The sequence below is a fragment of the Gnatocerus cornutus genome, chromosome 5 (genome assembly GCF_029298725.1).
Source record: "Gnatocerus cornutus isolate USDA-ARS CGAHR chromosome 5, icGnaCorn1.1, whole genome shotgun sequence".
Classification (NCBI taxonomy): Eukaryota; Metazoa; Arthropoda; class Insecta; order Coleoptera; family Tenebrionidae; genus Gnatocerus; species Gnatocerus cornutus.
This window is the reverse complement of record NC_142237.1, coordinates 17936422-17959650: the sequence shown is the minus strand read 5'-3', so window position 1 is coordinate 17959650 and position 23229 is coordinate 17936422. Positions and strand designations below refer to the sequence as shown.

General features: G+C 36.3%; 2 protein-coding genes across 2 annotated transcripts; both read left to right on the top strand.

Annotated features, from left to right (window-relative positions):
- The first annotated feature begins 1894 nt into the window (after positions 1 to 1894).
- Positions 1895 to 2521, top strand: LOC148175310 (general odorant-binding protein 19d-like). Its single transcript, XM_088036977.1, has 2 exons — positions 1895 to 1975; positions 2094 to 2521. Exons 1-2 carry the CDS (start codon positions 1954 to 1956, stop codon positions 2519 to 2521), a joined length of 450 nt encoding a protein of 149 aa, XP_087893103.1. The 5' UTR covers positions 1895 to 1953.
- A 1522-nt stretch (positions 2522 to 4043) lies between these two features.
- On the top strand, positions 4044 to 22654 carry sens-2 (zinc finger transcription factor senseless-2). Its single transcript, XM_088035288.1, has 5 exons — positions 4044 to 4439; positions 9835 to 9984; positions 13253 to 14120; positions 14174 to 14355; positions 20269 to 22654. The coding sequence occupies exons 1-5, from the start codon at positions 4280 to 4282 to the stop codon at positions 20460 to 20462; spliced, it is 1554 nt and encodes a 517-aa protein (XP_087891414.1). The 5' UTR covers positions 4044 to 4279; the 3' UTR covers positions 20463 to 22654.
- The last annotated feature ends 575 nt before the right edge of the window (positions 22655 to 23229 follow it).

The window sequence follows — 23229 nt, the reverse complement described above, 5'->3', positions numbered from 1 at the left end:
TTGAAAACGTTTTAAAATTTTGTAATTTCCAAATTTTGATTGACAACTTCGTGATTTTTTATACAGGCTCCGGCAACACTTGTGTCCACCCCCAAAATCATCTTCAATTTTAAAGATAAAACTTTCAAAATTTGCATACGCTCACAGTTAACAAAGCTCTAGAAGCTGACGCAAAAATTTGTTTTTTATCACTGATAGTTTTGGCGTCGCGACGCTTTGAAAATGTAATTTTTAGGTAATTGTGAGGGTTTGTGATATCAACCCCTAATTTAATTTTTTTTCAATATAAATATGTTTAAAATATGTATCTCAGTTGTTATTTTAAATTCAATGCAAATTGTTTTCAAAATTTGAGAAAAAAATGCTGTTTTATCAAGTTAGTTTTCAATTTCATTACGTCATCTTGTGTCACAAATGACATTTATTCTTTGGATCGCTTTAGATTGTAACAAAAGTCTTACTTGGTGAAATTGTCGCTTTGTCGATGTTAATTAACGATTTGTGGTGTCCATAAAGTGCAACATGCCCGTGTTAATCAAAATTAGCCTTTATAAAACAGAATGAAGTGACTTGTGAAATTTTGGTGTAAACGTAGTTTGCCACTGCGCCGTCATAATTTTGAAAACTAACTTGATAAAGCAGCGTTTTTTTCGCAAATTTTAAACACAATTTGTATATGATTTAAAACAAAAATTCAAGTATTTGTGTTACAGTTATATCGAAAAAAATTTGAATTCGCGAATATTTCTACAAAAACTCAAAAATCGCTAAAAATTAGACTTCTTGGGCGTCGCGACGCTAAACAAACCGTGATAAAAACAATTTTTTTGTCAGCTTCTAGAGCTTCGTCAACTGTGAGCGTATGCAAATTTTCAAAATTTCGTCTTTAAAATTAAAGACGATTTTGGGAGTGGACACAAGTGTTGCCGGACCCTGTATTATTGGAGCTTAGAAATTTTGAAAAACTAATATCGTCAGAATTTAAAAGACTCAAACATGTATTGTCTTTCTGACCTAAAACTTTTTTTACAATTTTAAAAAATCTGTCCGATAATAATTCAATTTTGATTGGATCAAAGCTCCACTTTCGCTCGATCGGATCTCGTGCCTCATGACGGTGTTAATTTGAAAGTCTTTAATATACGAGGGTGCATTTCAAACCCTCCTGTGTATTGCATGAAATACGACTCTCTCGTAATTACACCTCTTCATGATTTAATCTTTACTAAATTAATTAGACGAATCTCATAATTGAGTTGTGGCTATTTATGAGCGGAGAATTTTATGCTTTCTACGAAAGGAAAAAAATGAGGGTTTATGAGTATAACTATATTTTTTAATTAATGAGACGTTTCCGGCATGAAAGGCGAGAGAGTACACAAAATCCATCATTGATTACGACACTATTACACAAAACGGAATTATTGCCACAAAATAAACGAACGGGGTAAACAGACAATGCATTGTATTTTATTTCCACCCCTAATCTGACCTCGCATAATATCAAGACCCTTATCGTTTCCGTATCATGTGAACTATAGACACGCGATGTGTTTATAGCAACTCTTTATGCAATTCATTTAGAAAATGCATTCTAATTCTGTTAATATCCACGAGCTCAATTTGCAGTTTATCAGTTTTGTATCGAAGTGAGTGGTGTTTTCGATTTTTATTGCTGATGGTGCTTTTATTAACTAATTGATGATTACCGACGATACATATTGTCATGCAGAAGTAATAAAGCGGAAACTAACACACAACAATGACAAAATTTGATTTTCACAAAATTGAGGAGATTTTTTAACCGATAACAATGTATGGACAAAATAATAAATAAAATTACTGTTATTCCGGAAAGGGTAATGGATGATGAGCAAGATTAGAACTGGTATAAAAAGTGACATAGTTTTAAAAATTTACTGTTGTCACGTTACGTGCACAAGTTAACATAACATGAATTCTTTCGTGATTACTGGTAAGTGAAAATTTACATCTTTGTCATAGAGATGTCAGCGATAATTGCAGTCAACAAGTAGATACGCATAATTTACTGCAAGAATAAAATTAAAAAAAAAAGCACCAATTTTTTTCAGTGTTTGTCGCCGTTCTGGCCTTTGGCTCCGCCCTGCCCATCGACAAAGAATCCATGAAAGAAGCAGCAAAAAACCTCCTGAAGACCTGCAAGACCAAAACTGGGGCGTCTGACGCAGATTTGCAAGCTCTTGCTGACCACAAACTCCCACAAACTCGAGAAGGTCTCTGTATGATAGAATGTGTCTTTGATACGACGAAATTAATGCAGAAAGGCAAATTCAGCAGAAGTGGTCTTATCGAGGGCTTTAAGTCATTAACGTATGGTGCTGTTGATACCACCAAACTTAAGAAAATTGAACAACTTGCTGAAACATGTGATAAAGAAGTCGGAGAGGGTGGTAAAGATAAGTGTGAAACTGCGAAATTGCTGGTTGATTGTATAGTGAAAAATGCAAGTGCTAATGGAATAAATATCTCAACTCGTTAAATTGTAAGAGAATAAAATTCAGAAGATTTCGTTCAATCCCTTGCAGTTCAAATAAGACCCTAACACCTCTTGATTTCCTTTTAATACAGCTCGCGCTTTGTAATTTTTCAGCTTCTTTGTGGAGCTTTTAAATTGCTGAAGCTTCCCAATCTTTAAAGTTTTCAGGTCCTTAATTAAAAATGATTTTGAAAGAGCCTCAAGATTGAAGGGATACTTTCTTAATCACTATATCAAAGAATGAAGGGAGGACGTTTAATACAATCATATTTCCATTCCGAATAAATTCGCGGGTGTTGAGCTAGTTAAGTGCTTCCATAAAATAATTCCCACTTTGCGTGGCGCATTATACGCAAGAATTTTAGCGCGGTTAAAAGTGACGTTTATGACACTTTACGACGAAAAATACATTCACTGAGCATTGTGCGATGACGGTTTCGATGCTATTTTGCCTCTGCGGAGACAATAATAGGGATTAAAGACAACAATTAGACATGGAAGTGAGATAGACAAAGGAACTGGTGTCGTTTCCCACAGGATTAGATGCTGATTCACGACGTCACTAATTCGCGCACTGGGATTATCGTAACATTATGCCAGATATTTATGGTTTTTTAGGCAGAAGCGCCTTTCACAACCCTAAAACCTCATCTGCGAAAATGTGATCAAATATTAGAAAAAAAATGAATGGTTCTATTTTCCTGGAACCATAAAACTTATCACATGATGTAACGCGCCATCATGCACTGATAAATCGTAATCCTTTTTTGATAAAGGAGCAAATAGAATAAAATCAAGTAAATTTTCACGTAAACTACCTTCTAAGAAATTATCAGAAGCAATCAATGCTAATTTATTTCATCAGACTTGGTAACCAACAACAAAGAACAGGACTTCAAACCTTTACGCGGGTTATATCGTAGAAGGCGTGCTCTCAATCTCGACCAATAAATGAACATTATTCCCCACTACTCTATTCTATAACAGAGGGAATACAGTGCTGTAAGGATAATCAATTGTCTATTAACTTCAAGAGCCAACTTTGCGAGAACGCGGACGGAGAGCGTCGACAGCTTCAGGCGATTTCCACAACCGTAGAAATCCGGAGACGGAAATACAGGAAACACCGAAATTAAAGTTTAATCAATGATTAAACGAATGATAGAAATAAAAAAATAGTCAGTGATCAATTTTTGTAGCCACAAGGATTTCGGTTGATTGGGAATGAGACGAGTAGTAAAAATTTGATCTTAATTTTTTTATTTAAACAGAAATATTGCTCGATATTTTTTATGCTAATACTCTTGATAATGATTTCATCCTTAAAAACCCACTTGAAAAATAAAAATTTTAAATCACAATCTTACACAGTATTTCATTCATTGATTCAATTGGTCTTCGAGGCGTGGCGCGAGCTTTCCGTCTCCGCCTCTTTCCCTAAGCCCAACACCATAAAGCTCACAATCTCGCTACAGGGCGGTGCAAAGATTAAACTCAAGCTTATCAACTCAAATACACCAGTATCAAACAGTTGACTGTCGACTGAATCTTCGCCAACACGCGTTGCCACAGATAAGCTCCAAAATACACATTGATAAAAAATCGTCGGCATTTTTCATATTTGACAAATTGTATTTTCCGGTTATCGTTGTCGTTGTGGCATTGGTTTTTCGTGAGATTTTTTGATGGAGTTGTTGTGATGATTTTGTTGGTTTTTGAATGACTAGACATGTGTTTTTGTGATTTTTGAATTTTTGTAAAATGGCACTTGAGTTAGGGGCGCATCATCCGATGCCGTTGGACTATAGTAACGGTGGGACGAGAGAAAATTCCAGTAGTCCAGTAAACGTTTCAGATTCGGCCCCGTCGAGTCCGCCGGGAAACAGCGCTTTTACCGTCGTCACGCCGAAAGGAAGAGATAGTAAGTTACTAGGATTAGCTAATCGGAATTATTGGGATGTGTATCGTTTTTCTTATAATGCAACAAAAAAAAATTAGCCGTCAGAGTAGGCTTTGGAAAACGACATCCCCTAATAACACTAGAGCTTTTTTAGTCATATGAGTACAATTTTCCATAAATACACTCAATATAATGTCCAGAATGTTAATCGTGAAATATTATTACATTTTTATTTATAAGTTATTCGAAAAAAAACTGTTGCTTTTATCTAAATTATCATCCAGACAGCTATCATATTTTGATGTCTCATCTAAGACGCACCTCATAGAAAACAAGCAACTAAAATTTATTTACTGCTGTCGTAATAAAATTAAAGCTTTTTGTAGATATGATTTGTGCCATTGAAAAATTAGGACAAAAATAGAATGTAATCAAACAGTAATCAATGATTAAATACTATATAAAATTGAATAAGATTAAAACGGACGACTGTTATAAAACCAAGAATGTATGAAATCCAGAATTGCGAAATTAAATCCGGTTAGAATTTTTCCATAACAAAATTTTAGAAACATTTAATTAAATATAATTGGTAGCACTGCCATGTATTACTTTTGTACATCTTAGCATTTCGGATTGAATTTTCAAAAAAAACCTAAAAATTGTTTATGCAATAATCGAATTATAAATTTTAAGTTTTTTAATTTGTAATTATGTGGGACGATTGTGATCAAAATCACAATTTTAAAAAAAGGTGTCATCTGATCAGCGTTTAAGCAGGCCTGAAAATTAGAAATTGGTTGGTAGTCCTGTAAGTTGTCATCAGATCATGTGTAAAACGACACATTTGCATTTCAATTAATGATTAACCTTAACGTGTCAATTAGATCCTTTCACATAACAGACAGCTCCAACAGGTTTCAATTTTCAAAGCCAACTTTGACGTCAGTTTTTTGATAGAATGTGGTATTTTGAACATCAAAGCTCAAATTCTAATCTGCAAATTTTATAAGTTGATATTAAATTGGGAAAAAAATTACGAATTTATAGCTGCAATAGAAAATTTCTCCAAATTTCAGATTTGTAACAATTAAAAAATCATCTTTATCTAATTTCTACAATTTGAAATTTCTAAAATGCCAATGCCAATGACATCAACAATAAAAAAATAAATAGCAATAACACAAAAATCCGGCAACAAAGATGAAACAAAACAAAAAAAGTTTTAGAATAATCGTCATAAACGATATCACTTTTTCTGTCACATAAATCAAGACATATTATCGTTGTTGACAGTTCAAAAACGTCAAATAGCAATGACACCAACGTGAAAAAATATTATAAAGGTCCAGTAGGTCTCGCTTTCTTTTTTTTTTTATCCACATAAATCACCGAACCATTTTCAAAGAATTTGATTAAATCTGTTGTACACCTTCTAAGTAATCTTATAATTGTTTAAGATTCTGCTAGCTTTGTATTTTTTTATATAATCCCGAAAACAAAAAGTTTTAACCTTAGTACTCTAAAAGTACTCTAAAAAAATCCCACTTTCTTAATTTTAAAGCGATAAACCTCATCAAACGCCCTAATATTGTTGTTTGAATCCAAAGTTTACATCATGTGATTAAAATTCATATTTTTACAATGATGCGTTTGGTCATTTTTGTACAGATAACTAAACAAAATCTCTTTGCCTAACTTTATTTATGTTGGAATCAGATAAAAAATAAAGTTTCTATCTAAATCCACGTTTATCTAGTGTATTTTAGAAAGTGGCTGGATCTCTTGAAAACATGTAAACAATTAGGAAATTGAGACAAATGGAATTGTCGGAAAAAGAACTGAGCACTCATTAAGAAATTGTGCCGTCAAAGGATTTATTTCGTCAGCCGTATTTCGGACAATTAAACTTATCACAAGCAGAGACAGAAATGATTGTTTCCTTGCAACGTCATCGTCCGCTGAGAGGATTTTATTTACCATGGGCTTTAAAACAATTTTGCGGCAAGCAATTGGATGAGCATCATGGCTGTCTTGTTTGCTGTGAAAATAACATGTTGGTGGGGAAATTATGCCATATTTCCTATTTGCTCGTGTTCTAATCTTGATTACTTTGGCCTTTAATTTTATCTTTAATGCAGATTTTCTGTCCCCTGTGATAAACTAAACCAATCAGGTTTGAACATGAACGCTTTCACAGCAAAGTAAAATAAAAATAAATCTGAGTGTTACCCACATGTCGTGTAAGCCCAAGAAGAACTTTTTTAAAAGGGTCAACGAATGAACATATGCGCTGTATAAATTACAATAAATGACATAAAAACTCCAGGATTTGTAGAAACTTAAGACGCTCACACATGTTTCCCAAGTCATTGTTCCCGGATGAACATTACAACGTAATTCTATACTCCCCATCTTACAAAAACTTAAAAAAGATTTAATTTTTATTTTTGTTTAAGTGCGTCATCACTTAACTTTGTATCATATTTTATTGTCGTTATAAAGTTAGTAGAGTGTGGTGTTTTTGCCGCCTCCCAAATTTCCCTCGTATGGTTTTGATTTAATAATTCTGATTGATTTAAAAAATAATAATTACGAGAGTGGAAAGCGTGCACCGATTATAAAAAGTGATAAATGAAGAGATAAAACAGATCAGTCCGAGAGTTGAGTGCTGAAATAATTTGATTTCTATATCGAATTCTCTTTGAAGTGAAGCGCTAGATTGCATTTTGTTGGCGTTAATTGAAATTGACGAAAAAATAATTAGTTTTCCCCTGTTTCTGTCTATCCGATCTCTATACACTGACGAGAGATATGTAATAAACTCGTTTGGGTTCTCCAAAAGGGTTCCAAGATCTTGAGGTATAATTATAGATTAATAATTAATTAATCGATTATCGATAAAGATTTGTATAATTAATTTTACCAAATGTGGAATTTCATTGAAACTCATAATTTCTCTAATTCTTACAATAAATCCCTTTTGTTTCGCTCTGTTTTTAATCTTAATCCTAGACTACCAAATAATCCGAAGGTTATTGTTTTATTACACTAGGATTTTTTCTAGAATATTTATTGCCACTAATGTGTAATAAAGAGTAATAAAATCGTACCTCTCTCTGATAATAATAATACAATGATTTTCCTAATATAATATTAAACAAAGAAATAGTTTTACAATTTTCTCTGCCATCTTTTTCATTAACTTCGCTTTTTAATGGTTTTAAAATTTATAACAGCAAATATTAAAGCTCTTATCTCAGCTAAATTTTCTTAATCCGGCATTGTAAAAATAACGAAATTTGTGATAAACGAAGCTGAAAATATTCAACAGATTTCGTTATTGGCAATTTTTAGATCCATCGAATTACACATTTTTTTACCTTTAAATGGCTTTCAATTCTGTGCTATCTTTAGGTAAGTTTAAAATTGCTTCAGACCTGCTACATTTTATAAATTTTTAACACCAACTGCTGATGTTTTGTATAACTGAAGTCTTCAGAATTTCCAATTGTTTCCAAATTTCTAATTGTTTAATATTTTTTTTTTTCATATTTTCTTGTTCTTTAAATTCTTCAGCATCAGCTTTGAATTGTTTGGAAACCAGATCCGTTATATTTTAGCCAGTTCTATACGAGTTTCTTCAGTTTTTAACCTGATTTAATAGATTTCTTAGACAATTATCCTCTCTTGAATTTCCAGTTCAAAATTTCTATTTTTTTTTAGTTTTGCAGCTAATTTAAATTCTTGGGATTGTTTTTCACAAATTTTGATTTTCTTAGAGCCAGTTTACAAAAGCTAAATTAAATCTTTAATTTTGATTAAATACTTAACATCATGTTAAAGTAATCGTTTTTCCGACAATCAAATGTCAGCAATTGTCAAATTAGTTGCGAGATTAACTTAATCTTAATTTTTGCACGATTGAACAATTTTGCTTAGTTACCGCGCTTGCTCTTGAAACAGTAAGTTGAGTTTACTGGTTATATACCAAGATAAACAAAACGGTAAGTACAAAATTTACTTACCGTTCTAGAACGGTAAGTAAAAATTTAAAAATAGTTATTAAAAAAAGAGGATTTATATACATTCGCATACTGAAATTTTGAGTTTTCAGGAATTATTAAAGAACAATTAATGTCAATTATTTGTAACATTATTAGTTTTATAAAAATAATTGAAATTTGTCTATCGTGTAAAAAATATTATAAGCATCACGAACGTAAAGTGTCCTTTCCGTTCTTGATACTTAATATACTATAAATTAATGTGTAAACCGGATCTTAGAATTCTAACCTGCTTGGTTTGGATAATTTGAGTTTTTTTTAACTCGCTTAATTTTCACAATCTCTAAATGTGCAAAAGTTGTTGTGCCTATATCAAATTCTTTTTCTTTGAAATTGTTATTCTATTTACATCTTTTGTCTAAAGTCCAAAAGTTTCAAATGAACCAAATTCTGCGTTTTTCTTCGGCGCTTTCTTATACAAAATGTTGATTTCTTGCAAATATTCTTTAAATTTTGGAATCCCAAATCCCATTTTTCTCGAAGCATCAGATTTTGTTTAGCTTCAAATGTGCAAATAATTTTTACTTCTTGGAACCTGTCAAACTTTGAGTTCCTACAATTTTTGAATTTGAAGAGCAAACATCAAAAAAACGGCAGTGACTAATGCCGCCCTTTTCCCCCCCAAAATCCAATAAATATTTAACTGCGACATCCAGCTTAAGGTCAAACCTGAATCTTTTCGGCCCCCAGAAATCATCCGTAATAAATCCAATATCGAGAACGCAGCTTTAGTGGTTGAAATCTCTCGGGACATTTCGTATCACCTGACACCAAATCATAATTACGCCAGTTGAGACTGTCTCGGGGCTAAATCAAGTTCGAAATCATGAGAAAACTTATTGGAAAGATTTCAAATTTGTTCTCACCGAACTTCCTGCTATTTTTATGTCGGAAGTGGAAAACTCTTTCGTAAAAATAATGACTTCCAGGAGCTTTTAAGAAAATCGCCATAAGAGCATTGTAGTTAATCCGATTAGGAAGCAGTAGGAGCTTTGCAGAGAGCTTTATTTGTATGGTTTTTGAATAAATGATGTCCCAGACAATTGTACTGAAAATCAGGAGTTTTCGTGGTTTCATGGCGGCGCAATTCCGCACCTTAGTTCGCATCAAACAAATCTCTAGTGTGTGGGAAGTAAAAACCTCTAACCAAGATCGGAAATGACAAATTAATGCGTAATTGGGTTCACTTGTATTTGGCTTGATTCTTAATGGAATAGACACGGCGCCAGTGCAAGATTATGACCCTCCAAACGGTGCAGTGTAAGAGATTTCGTCTCAAAAACAAATCTATTAACGCCACGTTTTTGTGGTTACGGATGAATCACATTTAACTTTTTTTCTTGTTGCAGTCAATTTGGAACGAAATGGTTCTCCGGTACAGTACCCATCACCAACGGGGTTCGCCACGTACTGCAGGACCTTATGGGGCACTCCTTTTATTCCTGGAGGACCTCGGTATCTCTCAATCTCACAGAACCACGCGGAACCAGAGAAGAAAGGTAAAAATCTTTAGCGCCGACAAAGGATTAAGTGGTGGCTAATTGTAATATCCGACGTTCAAGTGGCGGCTCGTGGACCTAAATAGACCTCACAAGTTGGTCATTACGTCATTTCCGAATCTATATGGTGCGCCCTTGTTCATTAATTTTAAGATGATTTGTTTTAATGGAAGAGCGAATGAAGATTCTACTTTGGAAAGTCGAAGAGCAAAATTGGAATATTCACTAATTAGACGTAGCAAAGTCTTCTGACTAAGCGTTTCGAACACCTGATATGGCCGCAAACTCAATAAATATACTAAATGAAATTCCAATATTGACTAAATTCACGGCGACGGATTCGATAAACTAATATCGATAACGGAAATTTATAGCGGTTTTAATTCGCAGTTTTTCGATGATAGTCTGTCAATATGAGCGTTTATGACAGAGCATAAAATGCTTTACTCCACATATTAAACCTCAATATAAAATTTAAATGGTTTTCATTGCGTCATTGGAAGGGATTTGTTCCCCAATAAATCAATATTATCGATTGTTTTATCTAGGTAATCTCAGTATGGAAGTAAATAGAAGCCAACTTTGAAGTTACCGGTGTTGGATTAACGTCGATGACAAAAATCTAAAACTCCTCAGAGTAATAAGCGATTTGACTCTCACCAGAAATCTTTATCTATAAAGATACCGGATAATCTTCTAATGCCTTTCGCAACAAAATTTGTTTTTTAATCTGTGATAATTTACAATTTGAAACTGTTTTATTGAAGATGAGATTGTTTTTATGGGACGGGTGTAAAGTTCTTGCGTCACTTGGGTTTTATCTGAAAATCTTAGAGCCATAAATTGATTACTAGTGTGGAATTTTTACCAGTTTTTGAAGTTAAAATCAATATAGAAACAAGCTTTTATTTTGCCCAAATGATAAAGTTACTACTTCTATGAATCAGAGCCAAAATAATAACCCTCCAACGTTTACATTTTCATCCCAGATATGATATCAGTTGCGCTTATTCTAAATTGATAAAAAAATATACCTACCATATTTATATTAGATTTATTTAGAATAAACAGAACGTCCTCACAAGACTACCTCAAATTCAATTACTTTTGACGTTTCAAAGTAATGAATGTACCCTTGTTCCGGTATCGCGGGATTTAGTCTCTATTACAAAACAGTTATCGATAAAACTACTTGAAGGAAACAGGGATTTAGAAAACCTCGAATAGTGCCTTTATTATATTTTTTTGAAATGGATTTAATTCGTCTGATACTACTAAACAGCTGGAAAATGTACACAGAACTGTTGAACTTATAGGACAGCGGTATGTGCGCAAGGATTATCCATCCAGACGTTGCTGGAGATAGCGGCTCGATGAAAGGAACGATAATGCAGGGATTTCAGATATCGATGTCAGTATGATGAATTACTTCACGGATTGTAAATCACATTTAATCTAACACGGGATTGTTTGAATATTGATTCGATCACAACGCACGTTTTGAAATTTTGATGCACTTTACGTTGCGACATCAAAGATGTACGGGGAAAAGTAGATAATTTTCCAGTTAAATAATTTTGATCTGCAAATACAAAACTGTGATCCGTGGCGTAACCAAACGCGCAATGAACCGTATCGTGTTTTGCAAAGTGTAAATTGGTCCAACCCCATGGGACAAGTCGGCAATCCTGCCCTCTCAATTAATGGTACAATGTCGGTTTGCCCCTTGAATCTCACTCTCATGCCCTGTTTCGTATAGAGACCCATTTATTAAACTGTGATGAATAGGCAACATCTTCTTTGCATATACATTGACCTGTCACCTGAAGAAGTATTCTTTCTACTTCTTTGTATAACAGTAATTAGTTGTGGTGGGACTTTTCATGATTAATGGTCGACGGGTGCGCCTTTATTTGTATTTCAATTATTCCTCTTGATTGATGGTATTGACTTAATTGGAAGAAGAAATTAAAGTTTAAATAAAGACATTAATAGTAATTCATTTGGATAATTTGGCGTAGGAGTGAACGTAACGAAAGCGGGACGTAATGTATTCTTTTGATGGGTTCACGAATCATTAGGTTATGACCGAATAGTTTAACAGGGGTAATTCTTAAGGGGTAACTACCCCCTTGTTCAGTAAACAGTGCTCTGTTCATTTATTCCAACACGATACGCGTACAACATAAAGAATGGGGGTGTAATATGTACAAGGGTGGTTCTGAATAATTCATGACCTCGCTGTGACAGCTGTTACTGTAACTTCTCTATATTGGCACTATTTTATCACTTGCTTTTTAAACACATTTGCTCTTTTCGCTCTTTCCCGCAACAATAACATTTGATTAATCGCTGATGGAACACCTGCTATTTTCAGATTTTTCATGATTGCTTTCATTCAATTATTCGATTCCGCAAATTGTAAAAACAATCCCCGATAAAACGTTGCGTTACAAGCTCATATTCCGATTGTCTTTAAATCTTTCAGCGACAATGTTAAAGTAAATAAAACCTCGTGAATCATAGAGTAAGACAAACAGAATAAAAACTGTGAGTTGGAAAGCCAACAAATCAAATATTCTATATATTATTGTTGTATACTTTGTTTGTTGTGCAGCCACGGTTTCGTGATGTTATTATATTCGTTCGTGTCAAATTGACTAATCAAAAATTCCCACTGTGTCGAAAACAAATAACCAGAGCAAACAGGCAGTGACGTTTTTCCAAAAACAAATAAATATTTTGTCACTTTGTAAATAAAACTATTGATTGTTACATGTGAAATTAAAAGCTTTGCATTTTCATGTCGCCACGATGGGACAATGCCATAAGCGATAACCTTAAAATTACCATAATGTGCCATTCAACGACGAGGGTGTAATTTTAGGATTATGGCAAAGGGTGCCATCAAAGGCTTAAAATCTATCAGCGGGAGGCACTAAGACCCAATGTGCTAAATTCGAGCACATTTTTTTTTAATATTTTTTATGCATGGCACCTTCTGGCGAGCAACTGACTTAAGTTTAAATTGTCCGCGACAGGAAAACAAAATTTTCTGAAACCGCTCTTCCTCTGGTCCCTGGCGACCAAACCTCAGGGACTGCACATTCGCGACAAGTTCATTCACGGTGAGATGTACAAATCGCAGAGACATAATGATGAACGACCTGTTCACCCCTGTGTTTTCACCCCAGTCCTCCGCGTTAACAGTAAACATTTGTCACATTTCCATTCAAAATTAATATTACCCACCATTTCTCTCTTGCAGAACCCATCAACTTCGGCATTAACCGACTTGTAACAAAGTCCGAAGATGAAGAAGAACACACAAACAACAACAACAAATACTTTAAAAAAGAAGACGGAAGTGGTGACGAAATGAAACTGAATGGTGATAATCGATGGGATAACAGTCCAAGACCATCTCCCAGTACGTCACCAGAATTAGAAGTAGATTCTCCCCCGCATTCCCGAACCAACACACCCTCTCCAAGGCCTTCATCAGTAACAGAGTTGCAAAAAAGCGACGCTCCCAAAAAATCCGAAGCTTTTTCTGTGAGTGCGTTATTAAGACCAGATAATCCGAAGAAAGTCGATGGAGCGCCGTGTTACCAAGAAACCATATCAGTCACGAGGTCATATCTCTACCCACCCTTCGTGGACTTACTGAAAGATGCCCAACTGAAATCAAATCCTGAATACAATCCCAGTTTTTTACCACGGAATTTCGTACATCCGGGATTTTTTCCTTCTAGTCTATACCCGCAGAAAGAAAGCGAAGAACGAGGATTTTTACCCACACCAACGTCGTTGTACTTTAGTGCAGTGGCTGCAGCCATGGCCAATGGACAGTCGCAACCTGGACAATATCCTCCACCTCCAACATCAGAAGAATTATTCAGGTTAAGACATCTTATGAACAATCCAGGGGTTCATCCGCATCATCACCATTTGTTGATGAGACCGGGAATGATGCCTCTTGGGGACGTTTATTCGTGCATCAAGTGCGAGAAAATGTTTTCCACGCCGCATGGACTTGAAGTCCATGCGAGAAGATCGCACAATGGGAAGAGGCCTTTTGCGTGCGAGCTGTGCAATAAGACGTTTGGACATGAAATCAGCCTCAGCCAACACAGGTAACAAAAACCACCAGAATTAATTGGAGAAACTAAACACGCGTTTTTTACAGGGCTGTTCACAACGTGGAAAAAGTCTTCGAATGCAAACAATGCGGAAAATCTTTCAAGAGGTCCTCGACCTTATCGACTCACTTATTGATACATTCGGATACAAGACCATACCCTTGCCAATACTGCGGCAAGAGATTCCACCAAAAATCCGATATGAAGAAGCACACTTATATCCACACCGGTAAGTTACAACCATAAACCAATTTAACAGTTCCGCCAACTATTCAGCGAGTTAGTGATAGTAATTTATGATAATAAAGACGACTTGTATAGTGATACAAGCGATAGTGCGGGGGCGCTTGTATCTATGCCGCAAGGTTGTTAACAGTCTGAAGTTATAACCCTACGCCTTGTCTAATTAGTAAATAATTCACTGGTAAGCCACGACGGCAATTAATAACGCGCTTAGTGCTAAGACGTTGCAGCTAGAAAGGGTTAGTCGAGGGTGAATACAATATTGCCGACGCGCCAAATTAGTTACCGACAATATTGATATTAAAGAGCTATTAATAAGTGTCAATCGGGGATTAATTCCGCGCCGAGAAGGAGAAAGAACGGCAAATTTAACATTCTTGGAAAAAAATAGTTTGTCCCTCAGCGCCCAATATAGGTACCTTTGTTGTTCCCACTTTTTTTCTTTTTGACGGAATAAATATGTTAGCGCAAGTGTACAATGTTCGCAGGCCCGTAATTAATAAATTCGCTCCCTGTTCAGGTTCTTACAGATTTCCGATACAATCCTCCGATCTCCGGAATAATAACAAGAATCGAATCGAGCCGAAACGGTCTTCCACTTAAACTCTTGTACGTGCCAGGAAAGTAATTAGTGATATAAAAATCCGTCGAGACGCAGATACAAATGAAAGTGCGAGCGAGGGGTGTTTCGGGGGCGGACGTCTCGTAATTGGTCGGGGAAAAAAAGTGACACTTCGCATGCAGGGCTTTCGCAATTAAAAAAACAGAATCTTCTCTCCCTCTTTGTGTTAGGAAAAAGCTGTTTTCGGGACACAATCAAAATTACCCTTCGAGAAATGCCAGCTCTCGGAGCTCGTCTGGCAATTTTAAAAATGGGGTTTTTCTTAATTGCGAAAAAAGTCTAATTATAAGAAACACGACGCGGACGTTAATTGATTTGGTAACAAGAAAAGAATGCTCAACGGTCGGATATTATTATTTGACGCGGGACGTCCGACTTATTTATTATTTTGATGGGGGCTACGTGGGGGCGAAATGATGCCGGGGCAATTAACGTGGAGGCGGACGGCTTCAAGACCCTGTGGAACAAAATTATCGAATTTTTTTACGCAATCATGCAAAAAAGCCGCTGTGTTTTCCCACCCTCTGTGTACATATGTCCGTAAATAATGAACGACTTCTGTTAACTATCAGACACTTTAGAGTCGTAAGTCTTGAAGGAAAGCAAAGCTGGTGCTAAAACAAATTGGAAGGAAAGCGAAGGAAGCCGACCAGACGGTGTTTATAGCCGCCTAGGAACAGTAACATCCGTAAAAAAGGATTCCGACATGTCTGCCAACTCTCCGGCACGAAAATCCCGCTCGAACTTGCATTTATTGTCTCGGACAATGATAAAACTTTTTCGACATGTGATTTGACTAAATTTTTTATCGGTGGTGCGTCGCGTTATGTTGAAAATATGACGTGTAAGTTGGTAATACGTGTGACGAAGACGTTGGTAGCATGTGGCGTGATGCTGGCGTACAGGGCCATTTGTTGCCTTAATTTTATTAGCGCCCCCATGTACGGTTATGCCACTCGATCCTCATGATTGTTTCCCTCTTATCAAATGGCGAATCATGAAAGTGACGCATGGGGTTTATAACAGTGAGATCTTTATCGAAAAGTTTAGAAAAAAAGAGAAGATGATATTCAAAAACGTACGTTGATAAGTGATATTAATCCCTCAAAAGCGAGACCTCTGTCGAAATTAAAACCTCCCACAAAGCCCTTAGGAATTCATGAACATTTTATTCATCCCAGATCCGACATAAAGGTGATAATCGAAGAGAAAATCTAATCTGAATTTATTGACGAAGAGTGGTCTGTCTGGTGCGCGTGCAGGCGCATTATTAACAGCGATATTGAAGCTCAGCTCGGAATTCCAATTTGACTCTGAAATCCGGCGAGGAGTCTCTTAATGATGGCTTTTGATTTATCGTCGCAATTCGCCACGTTCTTTATTACACTTTAGGATAATGGCTTTAAACGATTTAATTGTGCGGAGCGAGGTTGCGCACTGAGGTGTCTTCGTCATACTAAATACCGAGAAAATCGAAGGCTTTTATTAAAAAGCCACTCTTGGAAGCGTGAGAATCATCCTCGCAGATTACAATTCAATACTAATATAATTATCATTATTGGCTTTCCTAATCCTGCCAGCTAATGTTAAGGGGTGATAGTATCGGTAACTCGACACCAGACAGATCCTGGGGCTACCACCACTCTATGATGTCCTTTTGTCTGCGGAGCGTGCCTCTAATGGGCTGGATGGGCCCCCTGCGTGCTTGCTCAACGAAGTATAACCACCAACATTCACAAAACCATCATCGTATTACCAGCAATTTAATTCGTCTGCAAGTAGTTTTTTTAAATTTGGGCTTTCTACAATATTTTTCCACTTCCTTTGTTGTGTAACTTTACAATTATCCAAAAGAGCAGCTCCAACTGCGCCAGTCTGGGGTCATGTAGTGTTTTGTTCTTGTCCCCTCCGCCAGATGTGCACTTGTTGATGTGAAACAAGAGTGCGCACTTGAATTTTGTGATGTTTATTTTGAACAGGTTAGCCAACCATTGTAATAACAATGCAATTCTCCCGCTAAAATTAACACTTTCGTTGCCAACATTGCCACAAGGATTTTTATTTATTAATCGCCACCACTGTGTTTTCTCACGTCCTGTCCTTCATGAAATATTTTAGAGTGGTCCCTAAACAAACAGTCTAATTGTCAGAAATTCCTCGGGGATGTGGACGCCGCCTCGACGCCGTCACATGTGCCCAGTAATATCGCCGCGCATTTCAAATGTCAGGTTCGTGAGAAGAGAAAATGGGCGTTGAGAATAGCAAAATTAAACTTTAATTCCTGCGCTTCTCGCCCGCAATTAAGCGTCCAATCGAAGCCCATTTTATTTGTAGTGCGTCATAAAGCGAGATGGGGCTCCGAGATTCCCCATAAATCAAAAGAATATCCTCCTCAAGGAGTCGGCCCTCGAGGGCCCTTATTTATCCGGGCATTTCAATGTTTCGCACCTAGAACCCGAGCAGATTACTGATGTTGCCGCCTATCCCAAATAAAATTATATCATCTCTTTCTCGACCTGTTTTATGAAAGCGAAAAGGACGAACATATATTGTGTATAAAACTACGTGCCGAAGTGATTTTTCGTCCAACGTCCAGCAAGAAATGTCAAATCAGCCATAAATTTTATTTGTCCTGCGGGAAACGTCTCAGGTTCGCTGATTTTAGCGTCCTGTATGGCATATATTCTTCGGGAGCGCACAGATTACGGTTTATACGAGATTTGGATTTTTAATAATTCAAAGAGATCGTTAAAAATTATGTTACGGGGAAGTTTACGACGGGTTTGCTGGACACGGAAGATGTGGAAGAAATAATCGCGTTTCAGGAGGTTTGTGACGATTTCTTATCATCGTTCAATAAAAATACCAACATAAATTAATTAAATTGTATGCACTGCTTGATCAAGCGAGTTTCGTTTACACCGCCAACAAGTAATTAGCCACACTGACAGCTGCCGCTACTTTTGTTATTAATTTAGAGTAAGCCAGCAGAAGCTGCATTTTAGTGGTTTGATAACACTAACTAATGTGCGTATTATTTTTTTTGAATCAATGAAAAAATTAGCAAAACGTACTTAAAATTTTACCTAGGGCAATTTTTTATTTAGATTCAACAATTTTTTTATACTTATAGAGTTTGAAATTTTCGCTCTTTTTCAAAATTTTAAATAACGAATGACCAGAAATCTAACAATTTAAATCAACATAAGCTTAAAATTATAATCCTACATGTTTGAACAGCACTTCCATTTTAATTTTAAAGCTAGAAATCTAAAAAAAAATAAGAATTTTTATTTCTATAAATTTTTGAATTTAAATTTCAGTTCAAATATAAATATAAATTCCGTAAGATTTATCTTTTTTAGCTATTCCTTTTTGGTATCTCTTCAAATGCAATTAAATGAAAAGTGTTCTAAGGCGCGAAATTTGAATTTTAAGTGAATTTGCGTTGAAAAAATGTGAGATATTTCACCTGTGGTATCGTTTTATTTAATTGCAATAATCGAGTCGATGTAGAGAAAGCGGGTAAACGTGAAGTCTGATGAAAAATCCACAATTCCTGTTCGAAGCAATCCTGCAAGGATAACACTTGACAGAGATGCTCTCGATACGGCCAATCAGGCACGCCACTTCAGCCACCAAATTTAGATTGGCCCCTGGCTAAATATTTTCTTTACTAACCCGACGGGATTAAAGTTTGTACAAGGCTTTAGCAGTGCTGCTGCATTCACGGCAAGCAGTGATGGATTTGTTGTTCTTTTTTGATTCGTCATTGGCACTTGTGCGATGATTTCCGTGATCTTCGACGTTTCGTCGGACACAATAAATGGCGGCGAGAGCAATATCCTGGAGAATCGTGGACATTCCTGAGTGTTCTGTCCGCGACCCGCAATCCTCGCCAACTTCAGGAATGTGTCCTGTGATATTTGGCAGCAAACATATGAAACCCCTGATTTACTTACGCTGAATGTTAAGTGTGCGCTTATTGCTTTCACTCTTTTTGACGTTGACGTTATTTTAAAATGCTCTCAATAAATAAAGGACGGTCGTAACCGGGGCGCCTTGCTCAATTTCGCTTTAGAGCCCGAGACAAGAAAATCATTTCGGAGAGTGCATCGCAATATCCACTTAAACCGAGCTAAAATCTGCCGCCCTCTATGCGTTCAACCCTCTTACGGTAATAATCGTAAATTCTATTAAAACATAACCACGGCGCGAAATCTGCCGCCATTACGGCGATGGTTCCGCAGTCATCTGTTTTATATCCTGCAACCTGAGCTCGCAGGATGAAGAAGGCGCACAAGAGCGCATATCGCAGGAGTTAATACAGACCATTATCTACGGGAACCGCTCGCTCAATCTTTCTGAAAGCTTTCCCGAAACCCATAATGTTCAATTATTAAAGTCTATAGCTCATATAAGTCGTTTTTAAGAAATGATTGCGAGGCCCAGCCACCGAACCAGCGCGATCTATGTTTGATTTTGCGCCTCCTACGCCTCTTGTCTTCGAGATTTATCGGTGAGTGTTTATGGCAATGGGAGGACCAAATCTTCCCATATTTCTCAATTATTCACCACCGCGCTCGATCTGACTGATTGCCAACCTGCCGCAAAAATTTAAAGCACATAATTTTTAACATTCTGCCAGTCTTTACAGCGATTACGAACACAAGTAAATACAATAATAGTTTATAGAGTTAACCACAGGATGCATCAATGTAACGTCAATGTCAACGAAAATTGCACTCTCTTATGTACCCTTCATACAGGAAATCCCAATATTATAATTTTCCAATTAATTAGACTGAAACAAAATCGCAGAATCCGATATGTTAATCAAACTAATTTTTATGCAAATATCTTTCGCTCTTATTATATTTAATTTCGGTTCCGATTTGCAGCAACCCCGTTTATGCGAATATATTGTTTTATGAGGCATCTCAAACCTCTTCATCTTAAAGAAGTTTTATAACTTACATGTTATCGATTACTATCAGTTTGCGGCGGCCGTGATTCGTTCCGTCAGTTGAGGAGAGGCCCCGCCTGCGCCCCAAGGTTGCTATAGGAACCGTGCCCCATACTCTGAAGCAAGATAAAAAACGGCTGTTATCGCATGAAAGATAAAGAGAACCGAACTGATTCGCGAATCATAAGGGAGTCGGGGCCATTCGATGAATAGCAAAAAGATAAAGTCGCCGAAACCATAAAGACTCTCGCGTTGATTGATGAAGAACGCTCCATCGAACTTAAAGATTTGATCATTATTTTTTGTTTCAGGTGAAAAGCCGCACAAGTGCACCGTTTGCGGGAAGGCCTTTAGTCAGTCTTCCAACTTGATCACGCATTCGAGGAAACACACAGGTTTTAAGCCTTTCGCCTGTGATCTGTGCGGAAGAGCGTTCCAGAGGAAAGTTGACCTCAGGAGACACAAGGAGACTCAACATACAGAACTGCGACCGATAGTTACATAGTGTCAGACCACCGGAAGTACGAACACGCTTCCGGTAACCAGTTATTCCAAAGACGAGGAAGGTAACAAAATGTTGCCTTCTTTCAGGCCGCATTCCTTAACCATGGACCAAAACACTTCGCAAATGAGTAATAATCATATGATTAGTGCTGAGGCAAGTTCCTCGAATTTACAGTTGCCTCCGATACGTTCAGTGTTTTCTAATGTTTGTTGGACGTCGTAAAGTAAACCAAAGACTTACCAAATCCACTCTAGACGTTTCATCTGTGATTTTTAGACATCATATGAGATATGGTGCTAACTAGTTTTGGACAAGTTTTGTATTGGTTCTAGGACTAGCTTTGTTCGGAGCTGCTCTGACAGAGATTTGATCTTCAACAGGTTGGGAGCAGATTCCTTAACTTAAATCATTGTACTAGGTGTTATCTAAAGCCCTTAAATATTTAATGTGCAATTTGTTATTTGATAGTGCAATTTACAGTTAATGATGGAAACATATCAGGAATGATGGTACTTTCAGCACGGTGCAATAAGTGAAACTTGACGCAGTTTTTTGCTTTTCTGAGTCGACTTCAATAGGAATTTAACAATTCTCACAATTAAAGACTACCAAAAAAAGTTTAAAAAAATATTTACAACAAAAAAACTGTACAGCAATTATTATTATTATTATCCTGCGCATCCACCATTTTGATGACATTCAAATTCTCCGATCGTAGAATTTTAAAACATTTTTGCGTTCCACGATTTCCGAAAATTATCGAGATTTTCTCCTTCAATAATTAAATAACAGTTCTTAAAATGAAAAAAAACGAATAACAAATCGTTTCCGCGTCGAGAATATTTCCCAAAACTATAATTTTCCCCCAAAAAAGCTTGAAAATTAGATTTGATAAAAAAAATCTGTGCCGTTCAATTTCAAAGAACTCAATTACAATTATAAATTACCCGAGGGAAAAACGAACGTAGGGAGCTTCGACATACGTCTCTTTGTTCGTTGTCCCCCTGAAGTTAATTTTTTTGAAGCTGTTCTAATTGAATATGATTTTCCATTGATGATTATGACAAACTTGGAGACAAAGGCGGGTGCTCCATTTTAAGATTGCGTTAAGTTTCATGATAAATGCAAGAGTTTGACGTTGTTGCAAAGTGAAGGTACAATATCACTCGAGAAAGTCGCGTAGAGACCATATCTTTATTTACAACAGAGCATCTACGCCGCAAGAATATAAAACAGGCTTCCTTGATTGAGCAACTTGATTTTTAACCAGAGTTGCCTCCAACTACGGATTGAAATCGTAGTCTCGGGGAAAAGCGAGATTTTGCCCACAGCACCGCAGCAAATTGAAAAATATTCCATTCTTTCAAACACGTCTTGAATAATTTATCAGGTTGGCAATTAACGTCCATTAGTATTGTTTATTTGTGATGGAAATATTTTTGGCAAATCGCAATAGCGCGGGATTAACAGTTGTTGATTAAATTATGTAGAATGCGGCGTTGTCATGTCATGTAACTCCATACTCCCAAAGCTGTGGTAGGGAAGATCACGACACTAGAAAGCTGGTTTCCGGTTTCAGCGTCGTGTCGACACCCCCACTTTCCACCACTGAAGCCGCTTCAAGCTCGCAAAACTGTCAAGTTTCATTCTCTTAAACGACTGATTTTACTTCAACAATTCTAGATTTGTTATTTTCAAAGCTGTGCTGCTGGAAATCTTACACTGAAATATTTATTTATGTGCTGAAAGTATTGCCAGGTGTCTCGCAGTTGTCTGTTCACGTAAAGACATCTTTATTATTCAGAGCCGTGTATTGGAGGATTATACCATATTGCAACATCTTTATTGATCTCAGCGTCAAGCATATACTTAGGTGCCATAATTAACGGAGCCAGACTTGGTCGATCGATAACACAAACGTTCAATTACTGAGTCAATTCGTAGCACGCAAAGGTCGTAGTCAGTTTTTGACCACGTCTGACTCCAGAGAGATTTTTTCTTTTTCTAAACACACCCGATTAAGTACAAGTATTCCACGATATTATTTTATTTTACCAGTGTATATATTTTTTATTGTTATTTTTTGTCAATAGCTTTAGTCAATGTTAAGTGTATAAAATATTGTAAATTATCAAATTTTGAATAATATTAAGGCACTTTGTATGTAAATGTGAAAATTTCTGTAAATAAGCTTTGTGTCTGTTTTAACACACAATTCTATTCTGTCACAAAGTAAATAAAATATTGTATTATATAAAACGTCTTTTTATTATCCTGGGACCTAAACTTGTCATTTTTGCGATAATCGAAAAAATCAGAATTTAATCTTATCATAAGTTACTGATAGCGGATCGATTTATCGGATACAAGGAACTAATAAAATTACATTTTATAAATAGAACTGACACTGAAATAATTCCGCTTTGAGCTTAAAGTAATTTACCCGGCGCATCCACCATTTTACCACAACTCAAAAATAATAAAATAAAACCCACAGACTAGTTTAACACTTCGAACGTGATTAATTTTTAATTGCAAATTGGTGTCAGTTTGAGCGTGATATTTGCGTAAATGATAATTCCGGTGGTAAAATGTGAAACTCGCTGTGAACGAAAATATATCAAGCAGATTTAACAGGGTCATCCCCGTTAGCAGTGAGCAATTCCAGAATTGAATTTGTTTTGTTGGCGCTTGACCGAAACATTTAAGGGTGGTTGTCGTAATTTGCGTTGGTTGGGGGATAAGCTCGGCAGTCCAGTGAATTCTG